Source organism: Callorhinus ursinus, unplaced genomic scaffold (assembly GCF_003265705.2).
Source record: "Callorhinus ursinus isolate GAN/ISIS: 27379988/994484 unplaced genomic scaffold, GSC_fseal_2.0 scaffold47, whole genome shotgun sequence".
NCBI lineage: Eukaryota > Metazoa > Chordata > Mammalia > Carnivora > Otariidae > Callorhinus > Callorhinus ursinus.
Genome location: NW_027397109.1, coordinates 5767513 through 5792440, shown reverse-complemented (window position 1 = coordinate 5792440; position 24928 = coordinate 5767513). Strand labels below are relative to the sequence as shown.

General features: G+C 48.3%; 1 protein-coding gene across 1 annotated transcript in view; it reads left to right on the top strand.

Moving 5' to 3' along the window:
- ADAMTS17 (ADAM metallopeptidase with thrombospondin type 1 motif 17) overlaps nucleotides 1–24928 on the top strand; it is a 359075-nt gene that overhangs the window by 82669 nt on the left and 251478 nt on the right. The window contains exons 6-8 of the mRNA XM_073882500.1: nucleotides 2072–2155; nucleotides 2921–3078; nucleotides 11421–11464. Of these exons, the coding sequence (XP_073738601.1) occupies nucleotides 2072–2155; nucleotides 2921–3078; nucleotides 11421–11464 (286 nt within the window). The remainder of the gene's footprint in view (nucleotides 1–2071; nucleotides 2156–2920; nucleotides 3079–11420; nucleotides 11465–24928) is intronic.

The window sequence follows — 24928 nt, the reverse complement described above, 5'->3', positions numbered from 1 at the left end:
CTGCCGCTTGTTGGGTCCCTGCTGGAGGAGCAGTGGCCCGACTGTGCCACGGATCACAGTTTATGGCAACCCCGAGCTGAGAGCCCGCGCCTCGGCTCCGTCTCTGCAGCCGGCTTCCCCGCTCCGATACCTGGGAGCTCTGCCGCACTCCGGCACCCCTGGTCTTTCTGTGACCCCGAGGGTCCTGAGACCACACTGTCCTACGAGGGTTCCACCCCCCGCTTAGCCACTGGAGCGACGTCCCTCAGCGGAGCCGACTTCTCAAAGGTCCGATTTTGTGCTCCGCGGCTCTAGCACTTGCCAGAAGCGGCCGATGAAGGACCCCTCCCCTGCCGTCTCTCCTCCCGAATATCGCCTCGGATTCACTTCTCCGCACGTCCTACCTTCCAGAAAGTGGTCGCTTCTCTGTTCAGAGAGTTGTTGCTATTCTTTTCTTCGATCTCCTGTTGAGTTCGTAGGTGTTCAGAATGGTTTGATCCCTATTCAGCTGAATTCCTGGGCCCAGACGGAATCCAGGTCTCCTACTCCTCCGCCATCTTGCTCCGTCCCCCGGTTTTTAATATTTTTAATTTATATAACTTTTAATGAGTATAATTTCTGTCTTATTTATAAAAAGATTCTATTTTAGTCATTTGTATTTTATGTTTTAGATGTATAGAAAAATTGAACAAATAGTACAGAGTTCCCCTACACAATTTCTCCTCTTATTAACATCTTACAATAGTATGGTATAACGGACCAATACTGATGTATTGTTATTATTTTTTATTGAAGCATAATTAACATACAGTGTTATATTTCAGGTGTACAGCATTTTGATTCAATAATTCTTTACATTGTTCAGTGCCCACCGTGGTAAGTGTGGTCACCATCTGTCCCCAAACAGTGTTATTACAATCTTCCTATATTTCCTACGCTATGCTTTTTATCTCTGTGACTTCTTTATTTTATAAATGGTAGTTTATACTTCTTAATCCCATTTATCTATTTCATTCATCCCCCACTCACCTCTGCTCTGGTAACCATCAGTTTATTCTCTGTATTTAAGAGTCTGTTTTTGTTTGTTTGCTCATTTTTAGATTCCACATATCAGTGAAATCATGTGGTATTTGTCTTTCTCTGACTTATTTCAGTTAGTATCATACTCTGTAGGTCCATCCATATTGTCACAAATGGCAAGATCTCATTCTTTTTTATGGCCAAGGAATGTTCTATTGTATATATGTATACTACTTCTTTACGCATTCATCTATCGATCGACACTCTGGCTGCTTCCATACCTTCTTGGCTATTGTAAATAATACTGTAATAAACATAGGAGTGCATACATCTTTTCAAATTAGTGTTTTCATTTTCTTTAGGTAAATACCCAGTAGTGGAATTACTGGATCATACGGTAATTCTATTTTTACTTTTTGGAGGGACTTCCATACTGTTTTCTCCAGTAGCTACACCAGTTTACATTCCCACCAGCAGTTCATGAGAGTTCCTTTTCCTCCACGTCCTCAGCAACACTTGTTATTTTTGTCTTTCTGATGCTAGTCATTTTGACAGGTGTAAGGTTGTATCTCATTGCGGTTTTGATGTGTATTTCCGTGATGATTGAGCATCGTTTCATGTGTCTGTTGGCCATTTTGTATGTCGTCTTTGAAAAAATGTTCAGGTCCTCTGCCCATTGGATTATTTTTTTGGCATTCTGACTGATTATTATTGACTAGAGTCAATAGTTAATGCAGATGTCCTTAGTTTTTACCTAACATCTTCTGTCTGTTCCAGGATCCCATTCAGGATACCACTGTATTTTTTTTTTAAAGATTTTATTTATTTATTTATTTGAGAGAGAGAATGAGAGAGAGAGAGATAGAGCCTGAGAGGGGGGAGGGTCAGAGGGAGAGGCAGACTCCCCGCTGAACAGGGAGCCCAATGTGGGACTCGATCCCGGGACTCCAGGATCATGACCTGAGCCGAAGGCAGTCGCTTAACCAACTGAGCCACCCAGGCGCCCAGGATACCACTGTATTTTTATTAATTTTTATATTTATGTCATTAATTCTCTTTTCTCTCTTGACAGGTATACAATATGTTTCAGCACCAGAGCCTTGGAAGTAAGGTGAACATTCAAGTTACCAAGCTCGTCCTGCTACGACAACGGCCTGTAAGTCCTCATGGACGCCCACCAGAGCACATAGACGGCGTAACTGGTCTGGAAGTTTCCTAGTTGCTGTGGAGTGCTAAGGAGGAGTGTAGGTGGTTGTCAGTCTTATCTGCCCTCCCAGGCTTTGCAGATGGCAACCGTGTGCCCTGGGTCACGGACTGGGGATGTCCAATGGGAGCAGGGCAGGTATTGTTACTAGAAGCTTGGTGTGCACATGCTCTGCTTGGAATTTTGAGGGAACCCTGAGCACTGAGCCTGTGTGCCTCCCTCCAACCTTCCCGGCACATCTCACATATGCAAATCTAGATGGTGAGGTCTTTGGAAGCCCATGGCTACACTTCTGGAGCTATACCCCAGCCTCAGGCCAAATTTGGATTCACTGTAGCAGTGTTTTCTGGTCTTTGAGTTGAGTGCATTCCCTTATAATAATGTTACTTGCAGAATCGGGCAATGAACTTGAAAAACGAGAGACCGATACTTGGTTGGGTATACAGTTCAGTTTGCCAAAAAGAAAAAAAGAAATAAAGAAAAGAAAGAATATTTTTCTTTAATAACATAGTCTTCATTTGAACTTAAAAATAAGGCCCTGGCCTCTCTCTGGGATTGGGCACCTTCCTACCAGCATTAGTGTTGGATTTGCGAGAAGCACATCACTGAATGATGTCCCAGCGAGCAGCTATCTCCACACTATATTCCGAACATAAACTCCGGCTTCCCTGGGTGTTTGCTTCTTTAACTGCCCCCACCGACCCCAATTTCTTTTAGGCCAAATTGTCCATTGGGCACCATGGTGAGCGGTCCCTGGAGAGCTTCTGTCACTGGCAGAATGAAGAATACGGAGGAGCCCGGTACCTCGGCAACAATCAGGTTCCAGGAGGGAAGGATGATACGCCCCCTGTGGATGCAGCTGTATTTGTTACCAGGTGAGGCTGGATTTGGTCTGTAGCTGCACACGCAACAGAGGAAAGACATGTCCCTCTTTGGAGAGGAAAAGAGGACAGTTTGCTAAGAATTCAGGCTTGGAAGTCAGACCTTACACCAGCTCTCTGAGCCTTGGATTCCTCATCAGTAAAATTGGGGATATATTACAGTACCTAACCCTTAGTTATGAGGGTTCAGTGAGCACAGGAAGTGCTTTTCACGGTGCCTGGCCCAAAGTAAGAATGCAGTGTTAGCCATAATTGTTGCTGTTGTTATTATTAATATAAAAGTAGCAAAATTCTGGTTACCCGAGAGTCTTAACACTTCCAAGAAAATGCATCTACTACCTCTCCCGGGCAACAGATATAACGCTCACCAGGCAAGAGCTAACCTGTGTTCGAGGCTGCCTCCCAACTGGCTTGAGTGCGCTACTGGGGGGAGAGTGGATACCCTGAGTTCCCCGTAGGAGGGAGTCCATGTAGGCACCCATGTGCTGTGCACAGCCCCAGCCCCGGGGCACTCCTGGGGCAACAGTGGTTGGCAGAGATGCCTGGGGAATTCCCATGCACGTTCTGTTGCAAGTAAGGATCTGAGCTGCTTTCTAGACTACAGAGCTGGACTTCTCCAGACTGCGAGGGACACCAGGGGCCCGGCTGTGGACCACAGAAACGAGACAGCCTTCCACACAGGCAGCAGTCACATTGTTTTAGCTTGCCAGGGCTGTAGTAACAAATGACCACAGACCTGGGGGGTTTAGAACAACAGAAATGTGTTCTTGCACTGTTTTGGAGGCCAGAAGTCCAAGATCACAGTGTGGGCAGGGCCGTGCTCTCTCTGAAGGCTCCAGGAGAGGAGCCTTGCTTCCTTCTTCCTAACTTCCAGTGGTGGCCTGCAGTCTTGGGCATCGCTTGTCTTGTAGACGCATGGCTCTGGCCTCTCCTTCACTGTCACCCTGTCGTGTGGCCTCCTCCCTCTGTCCCTATTTCCCTCTTCTCATAAGGACACCGGTCCTTGGATTAGGGCCCAGCTTGGCCTAGTGGGACCTCATCTGAACTTGCTTACACCTGCACTGACCGTCTTTCCAAATAAGATTGCATTCACGGGTACAGGTACCAGGGGTTAGGACTTGAACATATCTGTTTTTGGGGACACAATTTAACCCACAACAGATATGGATGTGGCTCTTTCATTTTTCCCTTATGTCTCAAACGTCTCTGAGAAAAACTGATTTGCTTGGGTTCCTTTACTTCCACGATGTAAGTAGGATGCATTATGTATTCAAACCAAGAACCCCCTTTAAAAAATAGGCAGAAGTGTTTCTTGATAATTTTAATCTGTCAGATTAAAATATCAAAATGTTATTAGACTTGCTATGAATCTGTCCATTGTGAGTTTTAAGGAATTTTTAAAATTAATTTAAGGAAACTACTTCTCAAATTATATATTTTCTTTTTTTTTCTCCTGAGTTCAGAGGTAAAGCTGTAGAAAGGAGCATTTTACCATTCTGGTAGCTTGAGACAGCCTGCCCCTCTAAGAGGGGCCAGAAAGACCCTCTGGTGTATCTCTTGAGCCATGTACTATAAGCCCCTGGCCCAATGATGCTCCAAAGCTGGCTGGGAAAGTTCTGGCACCTTATCCCCAGGCACCAGGCAATGCAACTGCCTAACCTTCTCCTCTTTAAAAAACCCAGAACATGCGCATTGCTACCACCAGACACCAGACACATACCTCCTCACCCTTGTGGATGATGCATCAGTCGCCCACCCCAAAGGGTTAAAATGTACTCTGTAGTGCACTGATCCCTTCTGAGAGCATTTTCTGCTCTTACAGGATGTGATTTAAATGTATAATGGGACATAGGAGAAGACATCTATTCAATAATTCTGATTGCCTGCCATCCGGATGGTACCCTACCAGGCACCAAGGACAAGCGATGAGCAGGAGCCGGTTCTTGCTTTGGATCTGGGTTTGCCCATCCCAGGGAGTGCTGGGAGCCCATCTCCCCCAGTGGCTCTGCTTCCCCTCCCCCTGCCTCGTGCTCACTGGCCAGAGGTTGCCATGGCTCCAGGCACTTTGAAGTGGTTTTTGGAGCCTGTGGGGCCTAAGGATTGCAGTGTTGGGGTGATAGGTAGCACCCTTTGAGAGCGGATTTGATTTGGGGAGCGGGGAAGAGTCTTTGGAAGCCATGTCCACGTACGACCGTAAATTCGCACGACTGATTTTCCAAATGCTGATTAAGTGAGGTCCTAGAGAAGAGCTCTAAATAGCATCATCTTTGGAATGTACAACTAAACTTCCAAGGTCACTACTTTGAATGTGGTTCATACCAAAACTAGATAAAATGTACAAATTATGGTGTTTGTGAGACCTTTCCCGATGTCGTCTCTTGCCTGCAGTTTCATTCCTTGTCTGGGTTGAGGTTGCGCTTGCAAGTGGTCTTGGTTTGGGAACGAGTAGCCCCTCCCCCATTTATTTTTCAGAGGCAGTAAGTGTTACTGAAATCAGTGTTGACAAAACTTCTGGATTAGCCCCTCCACAAAATGCCGATGGCAGACGTGAATGCACCCTCGGCCTGAGAAGGCTGTCAGGTTTCCTGGCTTTCTTTTTTCTTTTTTTTTTTTTTTTCTGGCTTTCTTTTCTGCTTCCCGCCTCCAACAAACTTATTTACTGTACTGGAAATTTGTGTGTAAAAATGTCAGTATTTTTTTTACATCACACACCTATAAGGTTACATTAGGTTTGGGCTTCTACCCAAAACAAAACAAGACAGAAAATAACGAGCATTGTCAGGATGTGGAGAAACTGGAACCCTTGCACACTCTTGGTGGGAAATATTAAATGCATCCCCAAAATACTAAATGCAGAATTACCCTTTGCTCCGGCAATCCTACTTCTGAGCGTAGACCCAAAAGCATTGAAATGAGGGTTTCAAAGAGATATGTGTGTACCTATGTTCACGGCAGCATGACTCATAATGGCTAAAATGTGGAAGCAACCAAGTGTCCTTTGATGGACGAATGGGTAAACAAAATCTGGGCTATGGATACAGTGGAATATTATTCAGCCCTATAAAGGAAAGACATCTTGTCACAGGCCACAACCTGGGCGAACCTGGAGGACGTTATGCTGAGTGAAACACACCAGTCACAAAAAGCCAAATAGGGTATGATTCCACTTATCTGAGGCCCCTGGAGCAGTTAAATTCATAGAGACAGGGTGTAGAGCTGGAGAGAGGAGGAATAGGAAGTTTTTTTTTTAAAGATTTTATTTATTTATTTGACAGAGAGAGACACAGTGAGAGAGGGAACACAAGCAGGGGGAGCGGGAGAGGGAGAAGCAGGCTTCCCGCCGAGCAGGGAGCCCGATGCAGGGCTCGATCCCAGGACCCCAGGACCAAGACCCGAGCCGAAGGCAGACGCCTAACGACTGAGCCACCCAGGCGCCCCGGAATAGGAAGTTTGATGGATAGAGTTTCAGTTTTGCAAGATGAAAAAGAGTTCTGGAGATTGGTCACCCAACATTATAAATGCATTGAACATCACCGAACCGTACGCCTAAAAATGTTGAAGATAGCAAATTCTGTGTTATGCGTATTTTATCACAATAAGACAGTTTGAAAATTTTTCTAATTAAGCCCTTAGGGGGTGGTCCCGAATGCATGGGATTGGTTCTGAGCACAGGTGCTAGGGAGGGGCCTGTCTGGAGGCCCCCAAGAGCAAGGTTCCTTCTGCTGCAGGCAGAGCCAACACAAAGGCCTCCTGCATCTCAGTAAGCTGAGGCCAGCCCGGGAGCTGGGGTTTTCTTTCTCCGTTTCGCACTGACCTCTGATGAGCTACCTCAGTGCTCGTTCTTCCTCTTACCTGCTTCTGCGGAGCCGCTGGGCTGAATGGGCCAGTGCGCAGCTAGCTCTCTGGGTCCTCCCAGCTGTGAAATTGAAGACCTCCCAGCAGGACGGGGGGAGGGGGGAGGCGGCGCTGGAGTCAGGGCTGGGAGCCGAGTTGGCCGAGAGGCATTGTTTAATAATTAGAGGCTGCGAGCTGCAGTTCGCTAGGTTGGGATAACAACGGGCTGATGTTTTCATGTGGAAATTGGGTTTTCACGTGCTGCTCTTGAGAAGCAGCTCTTTCCTCCTGGAGTAATCTGAGCTGAGACAGGGTTGAGGGGCCGGTGTTCCCCAGTCCTGGGACTGATGCTGGCCAAAGCAAGGGTTTCTTCCCACCTCCCCCCCTTCCTTATGGGCTGTGGCTGAGCCCAAGAGTGCATTCTCTCCTGGACGCCCACCAGCCCTCCAGATGGCCAGCCACAGAGATGTGAGTGTGACATCATGTCCAGCAGAAGCTGCTGAGCCAGAAGCCACGGAAGCTGGCTTCCTGGCAGCTGCAGCCATGTCTGGGGCTAGAAAACACCTCTGAGTGGATGGGGGCTGGGGACCACATGGCACCCACACAGAGGACTGGGGTCCGGGGGCCTTCAGCACCTGGCACCGCTTTACCTTTGGCCCTGCATCTCCCGCAGGAAGCCACAAGGGAGGGATTCCCCCCCCCCCCCCAAACACAGGTCTGTGCTCCTGGGAGACACTGGGAGCAAACCCGCAGGGCCAGCTCGGGGCTCCACCACAGGTACACCTCCAGATGTCCCTCCACCTTCCCCTCCATGTCACTCCATCCCGCTCCCCAGGAATGGTCTTCTCTTCAGCCTCTGACCAAGGGGGTCTCTTGCAGGCCTAGCTCACAGTGAGAGCTCAGTGAGTATCAGGACCATTGCATTACATTTTTTCAGGTTTGCAAACATTGCAGAGACAAGGCCACTGGTAAGCTCGCATGGCAAGTTGAAAGTGGTCTGGAAATGTATTTCCGTCAGTAATAAAGGAGCCACTATTAAGCCCCAACTGTATGCCAGGCAATCGGTTATGCACAAATTAGCTACATAAATTGTGGGGCCCATTGCAGAATGAAAATAGGGGAGCCCGTGTTAAAAAGACTTTCAAGATGACAATAGTAGAGCAGTAAACCAGGTCGGGGGGTGGGAAGCTTTTGTGCACACAGCTCATGCACCCACAAAGTGTGCCAGGTCCTGGAGGTCCACACAGCCTGCCTACTCTTGAGGAACAAGGAGTGGAAAGTAAATGGACTAGAGACGGGAGAGCTCCGTCGGGACCCCACTTGAACCGAAGCATGTGGGTTTGGCATGAGTTTGCAGTGGGTTCAGGATTACCTGGAGATGAAGCTGCCCCTGTAGGCAAAGGGCTTGTGTTTTCTGAGAAAGGACCTTGAACAGGAAGGAGAGAGAAGATTCAAATCTTGGCTGACCCTTTCAAGCCAGGCTTCTAATTGAGCTTGGCTCTCCCCTTCATGAGTAAGACCACACTTCCTCCCACTTCCTCAGGAGAAGCAATGGATGATGTTGCAGGGCCCATCCTTTGAGACCACCTATTTCCCTTCAGAGAAGCCATGGGATGAGAGAACACACAGTGCTCCTGTCACCCAACAGGGCTGGCTTTCTCCAAGATGGCACTTTCTCCAAGATGGCACCATCTTCTACTCAGTTCTATTTAGTTCTTGACTGTGGGACTGATGGTCACATGCGCTTTCTCCTTTTGCCCAGGATTTAGTTATGTTCACTCTGGGAAACCCTAGAGCAAGGTGTTGGGCCACCTTGATCTTTGTGTGCATGTGACGTTTGAAACATTCAAGTGGGAGGGGGTGTCCGATCAACAGTGTTGAGCTGGGGTCAGATAGATACCAGAGCAGTGAGAATATTTATGTCCCTAATTTTATTTGTTTGGTTTTCTCTGTGCCACTGTTGCTTCCTCGCCACCTACTGCCTGTTAATTAGTGTTTTAGAAGGTCTTCTGTTTTGAGTTTTTAATTCCAGTTAGTTAACTTACAGTGTTAGTGTTATATTAGTTTCAGGTATACAATATAATGATTCAACGCTTCCATATATCACCCAGTGCGCATCACAAGTGCCTTCCTTCATCCCCGTCACCTGTTTCATCCATCCCCCAACCCACCTCCCCTCTGGTAACCATCAGTTTGTTCTCTCTAGTTAAGAGTCTGTTTCTTGGGGCACCTGGGTGGCTCAGTCGGTTAAGCGTCTGCCTTCGGCTCAGGTCATGATCCCAGGGTCCTGGGATCGAGCCCCACATCAGGATCCCTGCTCAGCAGGGAGCTTGCTTCTCCCTCTCTTTCTGCTGCTCCCCTTGCTTGTGCGTGCGCACTCTCTCTCTCTCTCTCTCTCTCGCTGTCAAATAAAATCTTTAAAAAAAAAGTCTTGTTTCTTGGTTTGTTTCTCTTTTTCCCTTTACTCGTTTCTTTTGTTTCTTAAATTCCATGTATGAGTGGGATCACATTTTGTCTTTCTCTGACTGGCTTACTTCACTTAGCATTATACTCTCTAGCTCCATCCACGTCATTGCAAATGGCAAGATGTCATTCTTTTTGATGGCTGAGTAATATTCCATTGTGTGTGTGTGTGTGCGCGCATGTGTGCGCATGCATATACACACACCACATCTTTATCCCTTCATCTATTGATGGACACTTGGGTTGTGCCATATCTTGGCTATTGTCAATAATGCTGCTGTAAATATAGGGGTACATGTATCCCTTTGAATTAGTGTTTTTGTATTCTCACTGCTGGGTATTTACCCAAAGAATAGAAAAACATTAAAAGGTTATCTTTGACAGAGAAAATCAAGGCTTCCTTTTATGGCTCCTATAGTTATCCCCCTTCCCTTTCCCTGCAAGTTCCTGTGGTTTTGGAGTGGGATTGTGACAAGTGTAGGGTTCTTTTTTTTTTTTTTTCAAATGTGGGATTCTTGAAGGCTTCCTTTTTTCCTTTGTTAAACCAGTCTTCAAATTGATTATCAAAACATATAGGTTTGTTATGAAAAAATCAGAAACTTGCAGTGAGCAGAACCTGTGTGGGGTTGGCCCCAGCTCCTCCTCGGCATTTCTCTGGGTAGTTTTGGGGCCACGCCTTCAAAGCTGCCCCCTCTTCTCTTCTGGGCTTGCAGGCTGGCCAGTGCATCTGGTTCTGTAGATCAGGAGCCCAAGGAGAATCTGTGGGTCTGAGTAGGCGGGTGGAGTCTTTGACAAAACTCAGGTGAGCCTGAACCTCAGGTGAACCTGAAGCCAAGCCAGTGTTGGGAACGGACAAGCTCTGCCCCATTTCTGCTGAGAGGCATCAGGTGTGGGTCACAATTTGGAGGCAAATACGACAGAATATGCTGTGCATCTGAATGGGATTGACGCGGAGGGAGAAGGAAAGATGACCATACAGAGTTAGGTTAGGAGAGTGACACATTGCCTTCTCTGTCATCATGCCCACTGTGAATGGCAGGTCAGAGCCTTCCCTGAGAAGAGATTTTGACAGAGGGTAGGGGAGGAATTGAGGAGTTGACCTGATGTCAGGGTGTCAGAAAGGGGAAAAGTGGCCCAGCCCGGACCTGCCACTTTCTTTCACAACTGGGCTTAGTGCTCACCTTGTCTGATTGGCCCCATCTTCCTTCCCAGAAGAACTTCAGCATGAGAAGAAGTGGCCTCAGAACACACCTTCTAAACCTAAAGGAGTTTAAGGGAGTGGGCATTTTCTGTCAGCTCCCCAGGGCCCCCGTGAGCAGATGGGCATGGGGCCCTGGGGTGGGGAGAGGGAGGACCAGACTGTTGCTCCCTTGCCCAGTCCCAGGCAACCGGTGGTCATGTCAGCCCCTAACTGTGGGAATGCTCTGGTTTTGGGGAAAAAAGGGCCCAGACCTATTATTTCAAACATGAGTGGCTAGAGGCCACCTCTGGGGCTGGACCAGCTTTTGAGCATATTTGCTCTTCACACACACCCCCCCCGCCCCCCCCACACCCACGGGGGGGGGGGAGGGGGAATCCTGGGAAGCTTTAAAGGATCTAACTTTAAGAAATCACTTTCCATGGTCTTCTCATAAGTGCTACGTGCTCACTTCAGCATCTAAAGCCAGTTGCTGCCCATGTAGAGTCGCTTGGGGTAGTCACTATAGGTCGATGATATTGAAGAGTAATTGTCTCTGATGCAGGACTTGCAAACACCTCTTCTTCCAGAACTTTCACAGTTGTTGGAGGGAGCCCTCCCAGCATCCAAGTGTTAGGTGGAGTTTAGCTACGAAAGGAGGGCCTCCCATTTGGGAACATTGTGGATGGGTTACTCTTGACAAATGGCTAGTTGTTGTTCTTGGCTGACCTGTGACAGCTTCGGCAGTAACCTAGCTATGGGCAGGACGACCAGTCAAGCTTAGCGGACAGTATTTTCTTCTCCCATTCTTGGGGGCTACTGCATACACCTGACCGTGTCTGTCTTTGTGTTCCTTTTTTAGGACAGATTTCTGCGTACACAAAGACGAACCGTGTGACACCGTTGGTAAGTTGGGAAGCAGAATAATAATTTAGGGGGCTGCTGAATCCCGTGATGATCTGGAGACCTGGTAGCACTTCCAGTCCAGAGGAGCTGTCCTCAGACAAACCCTGTCTTTCCTGTGGCCCCTCTTCTTGTAAACTGGTTCTTTGACTTGATGTGACTTCATCTTTTGTTCCTGATAAGTGTTGAGGTTGCTCACGGCAGAAGGCATCAAGACGGATGTTGAATAGGGAAGATATGAAAAGTTAAACCCATGGGAGGTGCCTCCAGGCTGCCTCAAGGTGACCGTGGTTGGGGGCACACTTGGCTCTGAGCCTCTTGGCCACTCATGCAGGCGGGGGACCCCGCAGAGTTACACCGTTGTCATGAGAGCTTCCCGGTTCGCTCTCATGCATGCCGATGATCGTTACCAGTGTCCTAAGCGGTGAGGTGGGACTGTGCAGGTGTGAGGCCGGTCTCCTCCACCAGGCTGGGCACCAGGCTCATTGCTTTCTGGTTACAAGGTCCCGAGACTGACACACAACACGGCAAGGCACATTTTCCTTCTTCCCCTCCCTCCCTCCTCTACCTTCACTTCCTCCACCAGCTTTTCCCTTTTTGCCATTTTACCTTCTGTGCTACCTTCCTTGGTATCTGGCTTGTTCTTGACAGGTCATAGATTTCCACTTGGAACCAGTCTTTGAGCATAGGAATAGGGTGCTTGCTTAACAGAGGAAACACCAAGACGGTTTCTAATTTTGACCGCTATGGCACAAACCTTTATTCTCCAGGAGCTCAAAATATGGCACCACCAAGAGCAAGATTCTGAATGTGATGTGCTTAGAATTGCAGGAAAACAGTATAGGATCAACAAGTACATATTATTGTGGGATTCAAATGTTTAAAAACCCGTGCTTCCTAGGGAGTTCTAGCAGTGGGTAACCCTTCGCTCTGGCTCAGCCACATACGAGCTGGGTGATCTTGGGTAAATCTTCATAAAAACGATCATTTTGCACTAGGTGACTTAAAAGGCCCTTCAAAATCTAGCATAATGCTAACTAGCATTCATGTCCCATTTTAGAGTTTACAAAATGTGTGTGTGGTTTTTTTTTTTATATTCTTCATCAATCCCCTAAACAAATGCGAGAGACAGGTGTCAAAAACTGACCAACCAATCCATGCTTCATTCTCTGGGGGCCATCTCCAGAAAGGAATCACTACACTAAGCAACGTGAAATGGGCTTCAACAGAGGGAGAGCCGACGCCCGTCGAAACCCGTCGAAATCTGGCTGGGGCTAGACCAGTGCGGGTTGAGCTCTGTCCGTTGACAGAGCTGCGAAAGCATGTTGTGTCTTAAGGAGTGGTGTTCTTTCCCCATGTTCACGAGTCAGCTTCTGTGCTTGTGCCAGGAGGGGGCTCTGCTGCAGGCTCGTGCCCGAGGAGATGCTGACCCATCACATTGCCCATGCCTGTACACCTTCCCTGAAAGACTCCGCGCCCTTCACCTGTGTGTCCTTCAGGGCCCGGCCCAGTCACCGCTGTTAATTGATTGAATGAATGAACGAACAAATGAATCTGAATGCAGATGAAGGAATAACCAGCATTTTTGTCACATGGTTTTCTTCCATGTGGATTTATAGCTGGCTCTTTTTTCTTTTGAGTATACAACTTTCCTATCAACCATTCATTGTGATTACGCACTCTATTTCAGACTCCCTGTTGAAGAGAGGACAGCTAGTTCTGTCTTTCTTTCTTCTACACCATGTCACCTTGGTACTTATATTCACCTGCTGGGGTTACTCTAACAAAACACCATAGACCGGGCGGCGTCAACAACAGAAATTTGTCTCGCGGTTTTAGAGGCTGGAAGTCCAAGATCAAGGTGTTGGCCCAGTCAGCTTCTCCGGAGGCCTCTCCTCTTGGCTTGCAGATGGCTCCCTTCTCCCTGTGTCTCCACGTGGTCTTCCCTGTGTGTGCTTGTGTCCTGATGACCTCTTCTTACAAGGACTCCAGTCAGATTAGCGCCCCACTCTCATGACCCCATTTAACCTTAATCACCTTTTTAAACACTCTGTCTCCAAACACATTTACATCGGGGGTTAGCACTCCAACATATGAATTCCGGGGGGGGCACCATTCAGTCCATAACACTACTCATTTGACACTTTGCATACTGCTGGTGAAATCTTATTTCCTTGTGTGACCTCCCAGGTGCGTATGTGTCTCATTTCCTCCACAAAATCTTTTAATTGCATGGACCAGCTGTAATCATTCTTTATGTGAAGGCCGCTTAGCTCAAGGCTGAACCAGCCCTGTCTTGTACTTCCTTATTGCATGCTCTTTCCAATACCTCGGTGATTTTCAGCTTCTACGAAGGAAATGAATCCCTTCCTTAAAAAAAAAAAACAAAAAACACAAAAAAACTTACATGGTGCTTTTGTTTTAACGTGCCATAATTTATTTGTACTTATTATCAAGTCGGTTCATAAGAACGGTGGTGATGCCATGAAGAGAAAAATTGAAAGCTGGGGTTATGACAGGCTTATAGCAGTCTCATCCAATTTATTTCTGTACTTTTTTTTTTTTACCTTTTATTTTGCAATAATTATAGAATCGTCGACAGTTGCCAAAGAAGTTCAGAGAAGTCTGTTGTACCTATCACCCTGCTTTCTCCCATGGTTGCATCTTATGTAACCGTAGTGTATTTCCCAAACCGGGAAATTGATTGGCTCAGTGCAATGAGCTAGACTACAGACCCTACTCAGGTTTCACCGGTTTGTGCAGGAAACCGTTTCAGGGTATGTTTTTACATATGGCTCCATGCCATTTCGTTACGTATGTAAATCCATCCAACCACCAAGACAGTCAGGAGCAGAACTGGTCCATCACCTCCAAGCAGCTCCCTTGGGCTGCTCCTGTAAATGTCCTTCTCCCTCCCCCCTTTCCCTAACCCCTGGCCACCATGTATCTGTATTCCAACTCTATAATTTTGTCATTCCAGCTGTCCATTTTATTTTTGTATTTGTTTTGATTCCACAGAATGGAAAAACAATCTGAATCATATAGATAATGTGGTTGTCAGTGCTAAGAGATTTTGAACTGCTATCTTCGGATCTCAGGGTCAGGCTCTGGCAGGAGGGGCTGTGCCCTCGGTTTTGCAGAAAATGGGATAATGTGGCACCTCGAGAAACTGGAAGCTTGGGGATTGCCGATGTTTTAGAATTTGGCACATAATAGTGTTTTTTGTTTGCTTTCTTGGTTTGATTCAGGTACAAACTTACATACAACAAAGGGTACAAATTTTGGTGGATTTTTAATTTATGCCTGTGCTTTTTATTTTTTTAGTTTATCTTGTATTTATTGAAATAGTTTTAAAGCAGCATTTTGAATTCTCTTTGAACCTATTTTTCAAATGGTGGTAAATGTATATACCATAAAATTTATACATAAAATCTTAACCATTTTTAAGTGTGTAGGTCAGTGGCATCACAATCATATGCCTGTATCCTCAAAACCACTACTCAGATTAAGGTATGGAATGTCATCCGACCCCTCAGAGGTTCCCTCATGCCCCCTCCCAGCCACTCTCCCCACAAAGGTAACTTGCTGTTGTAAACGTTTTAACCACTGTCTTAAAAAGTAGCTTAGAATAGATTTCATTTTTATTTTTATTTATTTTTTAAGATTTTATTTATTCATTTGACAGAGAGAGACACAGCGAGAGAAGGAACACAAGCAGGGAAAGTGGGAGAGGGAGAAGCAGACTTCCCGCGGAGCAGGGAGCCCAATGTGGGGCTCCATCCCAGGACCCCAGGATCACGACCTGAGCCGAAGGCAGATGCTTAATGACTGAGCCACCCAGGCGCCCCTACAATAGATTTCAAAGTGAAATTCGAATGATTCATTTGGAGAACCTCTGAGGTAGCTAGTGGAGTTTGGGGTTCTGTTAAAAAATACTTTCCCTGCTCAGTCTGCATGAGCCCATTTCAGCAGACCAGGATCCTGATTGCGAGGAACAGGTGAAAGGGCGTTTGCCAGAAGGGGGCTGCTCGTGTGGATGGAAGATCTGGTTGGAACACAGCACCCCAGGCAGCCGTGGCAGGTGAGGCCGTAGACGCCATGCGGGGATCAGTGGCAGGGCCTGTGGGGGATGGCCTCCATCTGCCCCAACAACCAGCTGCTTGTCACCAGCTTCCAGTCCTGCCCTAGGTCGTGTGGCCTGCAGCTCCCCAGCCCACCAGCACGGGCCTGAGGGAGGCTCTGGCTCTTGGTTCTTCCACGGTGGGGTGGGGTGGGGGCAATAGTACTTCCCACATCAATGAATGGGAAGGAGTTCTCCAGAGGGGAGTCAATGTGCTTTAGCCAGGGGGAAGGATGGATGCTGGACATACCAGAACCACCAATGTCCACTACATCCCTGACCCTTTAGTGAAGATTGACATAGGAGAAATGCATGTGTCTGCAGCTTACTATCTGTGCACATTACAGGGGTCCTGCTGACATAGGCAAGGAGGGCTTCCCTGGCCTTAGCTCCAAGGTGGTCCTGACCCCATGAGGGGAGAGACCTCATCAAGCTGCCTGCACAGACGGGTGAGCATGCTTTTAAAACAATCATACCTGATGGACCCTCCCTCCCAGCTCTGCCAGTTTGGGCCACTATGGAAGGAGAAGGGATGGCAGCACAGAGGTCCTGCTGATCTCCACCTTATAGGAGGACACATACAGGGAGAAAAGGCAATGCTTAACCTTTTTCCAGAAGGTTCTGGAAAAACAGCTTCATTGCTAAGAGAAGCAGCTGCTTCACCCCTCACTGGGTGGTCCCTACTTTGCACATTTGAGACCTTGGCTTTGTGGGGGTGTGGGCTTTTCCTCCATTGAATTGCTTCATCCTGAGGAAAAAGCTGTCCTAGGCAAGAAGGAGTGTGAAGGGTCAAGACCTCTGGAAGCCTCTGTTCGCCCTTCGCATTCATCTTCCCAACACACATACCTCTGGGCGTCTGTAGGTGGTACCTGAGCAGACTGGATTATCAGACACATCTCAGTTACATGGCATTTGTCCGGGTCCTACCCCTAGCTGTAAACTGAGCTCTGGTGATTTTTTGTTTTGTTTTTGGGCAAAAACCTTATTCAAGCTTCATGAATTTAGTTCTAATTATTGGGATTTGTATTTTTTCCTTGCTTGCTCTCATTTTTTTAATTAATGGAAAAGCCTTCTTTCCCCCATTCCTGCCAAGTCAAGGGATGTGAAATGTGATAATCCTGCACAAAAGGACAGTGGAAATGTTCAGTGGCCTCATGAAATGTTTCACACAACGTGGCTAGGGAGATGCCGCTGAGGGGCTCTGAGACTGGTCCATGCACTGGGGCCCTGCTGCTCTGGACTGAGGGCCCCGTGGCTGTCCCTGAACCTGGGTGTCCCTGTGTGGCTCACAACACTGGTGCTGAGCTCCCTGATAGGTCTGGGCAGCCCCGTGGGGTTGGAGCATCACCCACCAGGATGAAGCAGACATACCTGCTTTGGAAGTCTGTTTCAGGCCAGCCTCCAGGAGGCCACGGAAGGAAGACTTGCTGGGAAACCAGTGGGAGACAAGGGTGAGTGGGGCTAGTGTCCTAACACTGCACCTGTTGGGTTTTTACTAAATAAGAGCGTCAGAAGTTCTGAACTATGTCATGTCTAATTAGGGCTTAGGCAAGAAAGTCTTGTATGTATTAAACAACACCAAAATGTATCCCTCTGGCTGTACTTTATCCCCCAACCCTCATCACCCTGGAGGACCTTTGGGTATTCCAGTCATGGTGCTGTGGCTGAAAAACTGTGTAGACCCCTTTGTGGAATTTCCTTCAGGATGCACATTCATTTTTCTGTGTTTTCCTGGTGTTGCTAGGCCTTCGTTCTCTGAGGGCGGTTTTGAATTGTAGAGGTGTCAAAGGTTCTATGTGCTGAATGCAGCCGGAAAGTACTGTTTGAAATAAAAACACAAAAGTTTTACTAGTAAGACTGAGCTTTGGGTTTGTTTGCTCTATTTTGTTATGCCTTGTGACCTGACAGACGTCAGGGTTCAGTTTTGCTTCAAAATTATTTGTCAGAAGTAGGCTCCAGATGTTTGTCCCCAAAGGGCAATTACCCCATTGAGTGAGCAAGCTCTGATGTGTCTTCCTTATAACCCCACCTCATGCTGGCCCCAGTGTCAGGCTGACACTGTCTACCTTGAGAGGCTTCCAGAAGAGAAGACTTAACAATTGATGATATGTTAGTTGTCCCAAATCAGATGACCTGAGGTCTTCAGCAAGTTCATCTGTTTTTCAGAAGTTAGATTGATATTTATAGTCAGGCTCTTGACCATGATCTGTGATTTTTTTTGTGAGGTTTTATGAAAGGCTTCAATTTTGGAAATCAAATATGCATGCATCTAGCAATCAGGGATTCAGACTGTTCGGGCAAGTGCTGCCTTCCTCCTCATGCGAAAAAAAAAATTGGCCATCCTCTTAAGAGAGCTAGGACAGTTGCATTCTGTTAATGTGAGGGCCGTGCTCCCTGCAAATTCAGCTTGGATTTCTCAGCCAACAGAAATTATCTGGGAAAGCTAAATAGTGTATACTTCAGGAGGCTGGCTTCTTCTTTCACCTATGCAGGTTTAGAGTAGTTTCTCAAAAATGACAAGTTGCGTCTGGATATTGGAGAGGGTCTTCTAAAAGACCTTTGTTGGAGCTGCCATGCCCAAGGAGAACAGAAGCGGGCAGGCACAGGCTGGGCCCGGGCGGGGGGCGGTGGGGGCGGTGGTCCTCCGGCCTGTTTAGTGCTGTCTGGCTGTCCTGTGGCATGACCTGGAGATAGTGATTGGAGAGAATGAAAAGATGAACGAGTGTGTGTGTGTGTAGCCATGCACGTACACACTTACCTGGACACACGCACATGCCTAAGTGCATGCACGTACGGTGGAAGCGTGTGTAGTGGGTGTACATACTTCCTGTACCTTGAAGTCTGGAGGGGCTTCCTTTGTGCTCACAAACTTCGATAAGCTCCCAGGAGGGAGCCTCCCTGACAGTGCCCACCAGCCCTGGCGCTGACACAAGAACCCAGGGCGGGAGGTTTCTGTTGGGGACTTGGCAGGAAGTGCCCCCCTGAAACCAGTTGCCCCAGGGGGACCAAATTCAACTTTTCTTCTTCCTTGTGCCAGTGTCATGTTTAAGGTTACATAATGGCCAAGATACATTTTCCAACGGTGACAAATACAGGGGGATGTTTTGCATGGGGTAGGCTCCCGCCAGCCCTTGGGAGATCACGGCTCTGTTTCTTCTGGAACTATACAGAGACCAACAAAACACAGAGCCGTGCTTGATTGCCTTTAGGGCTGGAAAGCAAGAGGGCTGCATATGAGAGAGCTTGGCCCCAGCAGGGTTTCCAGCGATGGTCCTTCAAATGCAGGCTCTGGAGGCCCCTTCTATGTTAGCTCAGGAAGTGGATGCCTCGTGGACAGCGTCCTTCCCCGAGACCGCTGATTAGCACCATTCCAGGTTCTGCACTCAGGTGGCTTGAAACCGATGCCCTTCCAGTTAGGTGGCCCTGATGCATGAGGTGTTGGTGACCCTCCCTGCTGTCATTTATTATGGGCCTAGGCATGATATGGGCAGAGACCGTCTGTCTCCGTTGTTCTTTCTCTGTTTCCACCTCATGCCCAGAGGAGTGCTTTATGATGAGCTTGGACTGAAGTGGGATGCTTCATCTCATTATTGGCGTGGCTCTTCCTCCTGGCATGCAACTCTCAGTCAGTCCCGATCCTTTATTAGCTTTGTTAGAAACCGCCACCAAAACCCCTCCTCGAATGGGGGGGGGGAGGATAGGGAGTAGAATCATAAACAGGAAACTAGGTCTTCGTGAGATGCCTTTTGTGTAATTGTGAGTCCTGACGCACTCTTGGAGCCTATGTGCTTCCTGCACATTGAGAGCCTGAGGAGTGGGCCGGAGGTGGAGGGGGCCGGGTTCACGTCTGCCGCTGGTCCAATGGGAACAAAGAATCAGAGAAGGGCTCCCACTGCTGCTTTCTTTACAGTGTGACCCTCATGGTGGTCCCTTGTACCACCCAAAGAGCCCTGTCATCTCCACAGTGAACACTGAGCCATCCTCAGGGGCCGCAGTTGGCTTGGTGTGGTGGTCTGAGCATCGGCCCTGCAGCTAGACGTGGGCTCGAGTCCTGCCTCCGTCACTGTCCTTGTGTGAGTCATCCCAAGTCACCAACTGTGTTTTTTCATCTATAAAATGGGAATAAGACTACCCAGGGTTATTCTGAGGGTGAAATGAGATGATTGATCACACCCGTTAGGATGGCTGTTGCCCAAAAGAACCCCAGAAAATACAAGTGATGGTGAGGATGTAGAGGTAAGGGGAGCCTTTATGTACCTCTATAGGGAAGATATGGTTCATCTGCTATGGAAAACAGTATGGTGGTTCCTCAGAAAATAAAAATATCTGGGAATTCCTTCTCTAGGTATATACCCAAGAGAAATGGGACTTGAACAGGTATTTGTACATCCACATTCATAGCATTATTCACAAAGAAGTAACTCAGGTGTCCTCTGAATGGTGAATGGATAAAATACAGTGTGTGTGTGTGTGTGTGTGTGTGTGTGTGTGTGTGTTACTCAGCCTTAAAAATGAAGGGTTTTCTGAGATATGCTGTAACATGGATAAAACTTGAAGGCATTTTGCTAAATGAAGGAAGCCTGTCACAAAAAGTCAAATAATGCGTGATTCCGTTTATGTGAGGTTCCTAGAATCGAAATCATGGAGACAGAAAGTAGGATGGCCGGGGTTGGAGGGGAGGGAGAATGAAGAGTTAGTGTTTAATGAGTGTTGAGTTTCAGTTTGGAAAGATGAAAAATCTCAGGGCGCCTGGATGGCTCAGTCAGTTAAGCATCTGCCTTCAGCTTGGGTCATGATCCCAGAGTCCTGGGATCAAGCCCCACATTGGGCTCCCTGCTCAGTGGGGGGCCTGCTTCTCCTCCTCCCTCTGCTGTTCCCCCTGCTTGTGCTCTCTCACTCTCTCTCTCTCTCTGTCAAATAAGTAAAATCTTTAAAAAAAAAAAAAGATGAAAAAGCTCTCAAGATGGATGGTGGTGATGGTTGCACTACAATGTGAATGTATGTAATGCTATTGAAATGTGTACTTAAAAATGGTTAAAATGGTAAATTTTGTGTTACATATACTACAATATTTTTTTTTATTTAAGATTTTATTTATATGAGAGAAAGAGAGTGAGAGAGAGCATGAGAGCGGGGTGAGGAGCAAAGGGAAAAGCAGACTCCCCGCTGAGCAGGGAGCCCGATGCGGGGCTCAATTCCGGGACTCCGGGATCATGACCTGAGCCGAAGGCAGATGTTTAACTGTTGAGCCGCCGTGGCGCCCCTACAATTATTTTTTGAGGCGAGATGACCAAAAGAGCCAAGTTATGACTTTTATGTACTACCCCCTTCTTCTCAAGATTTCTTCTAAGAAGAATTGGTCAAGATGGAAGAAGTACAATTCCAAGGGAAGGGGGGTTCTCGTGCTTCCCTCCCTGGGAGGACGTTGGGTAGTGTGCAGGGCGCAGCAGGGAGGGAGGAGGAGAAGGGCTGCGCAGGCTGGGAGAGAATGAGACCCATGAGGCTCTGGGTCCGGGGAAGAGTGAAGAGAGGAGAGAGCATTCTAAGAAGCATTGCTAGGGGGCTGAATTATAGAGCCTTCTTTAATATTCTTAGAGAGATGCAAGTAGGAATTAGGGGATCCTTTGCAAGTTTCTTTGGTTGCTTAGTGTGCTTCTTTGGCTTAGATTCCTGGGCCAGATTGGGCCATGCAGGCCACTGAGACTTAGTGAAGTATTACCACTGATATTTTGGGACCACGGGCCATCGTTGTCTGTGTCTGGCATTAAAATCATCACTTTACAGTTGAGCCAAGAGTTCACTTTCTCAGTGACTGCTCAACTGTTGGATTCATGGTGTAGAGAGCTGGGGTTGGTTACATTCAAGCCATGTGGTTGGTGCTCAGATGTAACCACAGGGTAGGATGGGTGTGACCTTCCAGAGGCAGAACTACAATTTGGGGAAGTATGTTTGTTCCTTGTATATTTCAGGCAGTTGACCAGAATCCTGTGGTCTTTGTGAGCTCCTTAAATTGAACAATCCCAGCTCCCCTGTAGGAAGTTGAAAGTTGGCTCTGAGTTTTCTAGCTCAGTTTCTACAAATATGCAGCTCGAGACTTAAGAGTGCTTCAGGGCAGGGAGAGGAGGTTATGTCAGGCCAGCCTATGGGTCTGTTCTGTTGCAGACACCAGATCTGGGCCTGGCTATTACTTAGGGTTTGGATTCAAACAGCCTTTGGAATTACTGGCATAGACAACTTGGATCAGACATTCCTGACAAGTGCTGTTGTGGGGGGAGGGGCTCCATTGATGCACCAGAAAGGCTGAGTCCTGGCTGGGAAGGGCTGAGTCCTGGTTAGGAAGGGCTAAGTCTTGGTTAAGAAGGGGCTGAGCCATGGTTAGGAAGGGCTGAATCCTGGTTAGGAAGGGCTGAATCCTGGTTAGGAGGGACTGAGTCCTGGTTAGGAAGGGTTGAGCCATCATTAGGAAGGGGCTGAGTTCTGGTTAGAAAGGTCTGAGTCCTGGTTGGGAAGGGGCTGGGTCCTGGTTAGGAGAGACTGAGTCCTGGTTAGGAAGTGTCTGAGTTCTGGTTGGGAAGGAGTTGAGTCTTGGTTAGGAAAGGCTGAGCCATCATTAGGAAGGGGCTGAGTTCTGGTTAGAAAGATCCGAGCCATGGTTAAGAAGAGGCTGAGCCATGGTTGGGAAGGGACTGAACCATGGTTAGGAAGGGGCTGAGCCATTGTTAGGAAGGGGCTGAGTCCTGGTTAGAAAGGTCTGAGTCTTGGTTAGGAAGGGCTGAGCCATCATTAGGACGGGGCTGAGTCCTGGTTAGAAAGGTCTGAGTCCTGGCTGGGAAGGGGCCGAGTCCTGGTTAGAAAGGTCTGAGTCCTGGCTGGGAAGGGGCCGAGTCCTGGTTAGAAAGGTCTGAGTCCTGGCTGGGAAGGGGCTGGGTCCTGGTTAGGAGAGACTGAGTCCTGGTTAGGAAGTGTCTCAGTTCTGGTTGGGAAGGGACTGAGTCCTAGTTGGGAAAGGGCTGGGTCCTGGTTGGGAAAGGGCTGAGTTAGGAGGGACTGAGTCCTGGTTAGGAAGGGTCTGAGTCCTGGGCCCATCCTAAGGGTAGAGCTAATTTCCCCAGAGGGCTTACTGTCTCCTGCTCTGAGAGTAGTGAGGCTCCGATGGGTGGGATTCATATCTGATTTCTTTATCAAGTCGAGTAAATAAGGGCGATGTGTCTTTGTCCACCCTCCTCCTGGCCACACTGGCCTTCTCTCTGCAGTGCTCTGGCCCTCGGTCCAACAGCACAAGGCAGGTTAAGGAACCCGGCGGCTCGGGAGACATTCACGTGTGGACAAGGTGCCAGACTCTGTCGCTCTGGAGCACTTCTCTGGGGCTCCCTCCTCCAGGACCCTCTTCTCTGCTCACATCCACAAAAGGTAGCCTATTCTAGCTCTTCAGCCCCCTTACAGCTCCTCTTGGTCACGAGCATTGTCTTCACCAGCTTGGGCTGCCTTAGCAAAACACCCCAGACTGGCCAGCTTCAACGACAGACGTTTGTTTCTCACAGCTCTGGAGGCTGGGAAGTCCCAGATCAAGTGCCGGCCAATTCAGTGTCTGCTGAGGTCCAGCTGCCCAGCTTGCTGATGACCACTGAGTCCTCACTGGTGGAGAGCAAGCCAGTGAGCCTGGTCTGTCTTCCTCTTCTTACAAGGACACTCATCCGGCCATGGGGGCTCCACCCCTATGACTCATCTAAATCTGATCATCTCCCAAAGGCCCCCACCTCTTGAAAGCACCCCACTGGGGGTCAGGACTTCCATAAATGACTTTGGTGGGAGGTGGGGGACGCAAACATGCAGCACATAGCAGGCAGCGGCAGGCGACAGTTTAGCACCTCACAAGCCTGGGAGCGGTGCCAAGATCCATCCAAGCCTTCTTTGAACTTCCCCTTGGAACAGGGAGGAGCTTTGCTCTCAACAGAGCCTTCTGCTCTATCCCCGCACCGGCCTCTGGTGGACAGATGGCGTGTGTGCTGCTGCTCGGCCTGTTTTCCAGGGGTGACGGAGCTGCCACCACTGTTTGTCGGGGACTTTGGTGTCAGATGCTTCAGGCTTGTAATTCATTTAATCCTCCCGAGTATCTGAGGAAGTGCTGCTAATTTTACCTGTGGGGAAACTGAGGCACAGGGCGATAACTAACTTGCCCAGAGCCCCACACCACGTGTTAAGTGGTGGAGCCAGCACTTGACCCAGCACTTGACCCCAGACAGTTTAGTTCTAGTCTTTTCTCTTAACTATTTCTTGCCTTTCAGTAGCCTTTTAAGTGAAGTATCATTATTCCTGTGAGCAGATGGGGAAACTGAACCCCCAAAAGGATACATTTCTTGTGTGAAATTATACCATTAATGAGTGACAGCTGATATTGAAGGAAGTCACTGGAAAGCCTGAAGATTTAAAGTTGCACGGCAGGCAAGTGTGGGCCAGCCTGACCCCCAGTCTGTGCTTGTGCCAGAGCGGGAAGCTGACTCCGGCAAGGTCGTGGAGGCCTCGGCGGGGGGAGAGCCCGGCTTGCAGGTTTGGATTTGAGTCTGGGCCAGGAGGGAGTGGAAGTTTGGAAGCTTCCAACATGGCCTCTGGTTTTTCCCCAGGCCTGTTTCAAGAATCCCAGCTCTGCTAATCATGGAAACCCGGGCAAGTGGCTTGTCTTCGAGTTTCAGTTTCCTGGTCTGTAAAATGGGCATAATGGTAATGCATCTTTGTGTGGTAGGTGTGGAAAGGAAATGAGGCAGAGGGCCTAGAACTCACACTAAATGCTCCATCTGCGCGGGCTCTGTTGGCCTTGTTTCGGTGCCCCTTGCCCCCCCCGACAGGTGTCAGAAGAGGACCCGGAAGTCCTCTGTCTCCTGCTGTTCAGGAAGAGAGGTGCTCAAAGCTGATGTGTCTTAAAGGGTGATCTCTGACCACAGCTTTAGCACCACCTGGGAAGGTGGTAGAAAGGCACATTCTTGGCCCTGCCCAAGCCCTTCTGCAGCCGAATTTCTTTGCAGTCTGTTTTCACAAACTCTCAGGGGATTCTGATGTGCTCTCAAGTTTGAGAACCACTGACCTAAACCTTGGCAGTACCAGAGAAACAGGACTGAATTCTACTGGGTGTGTGTGTGTGTGTGTGTGTGTGTGTGTGTGTGTGTGTGTGTGTGTGTAGAGTGGGAGGGGACAAAGGGGTCTTCGTCTGCCAGCTCAGTGAAGCTAGATAGATGCCCAGCAGTTGCATGAGCGGAACCAGGGTGGAGGCGTTGTGGACCCCTTCCCCAGTTTCAGCACCGCTGACTTCCTCCCCTGAGCGGGCTCTAATATTCTGGCAGTAGAATCCTCGC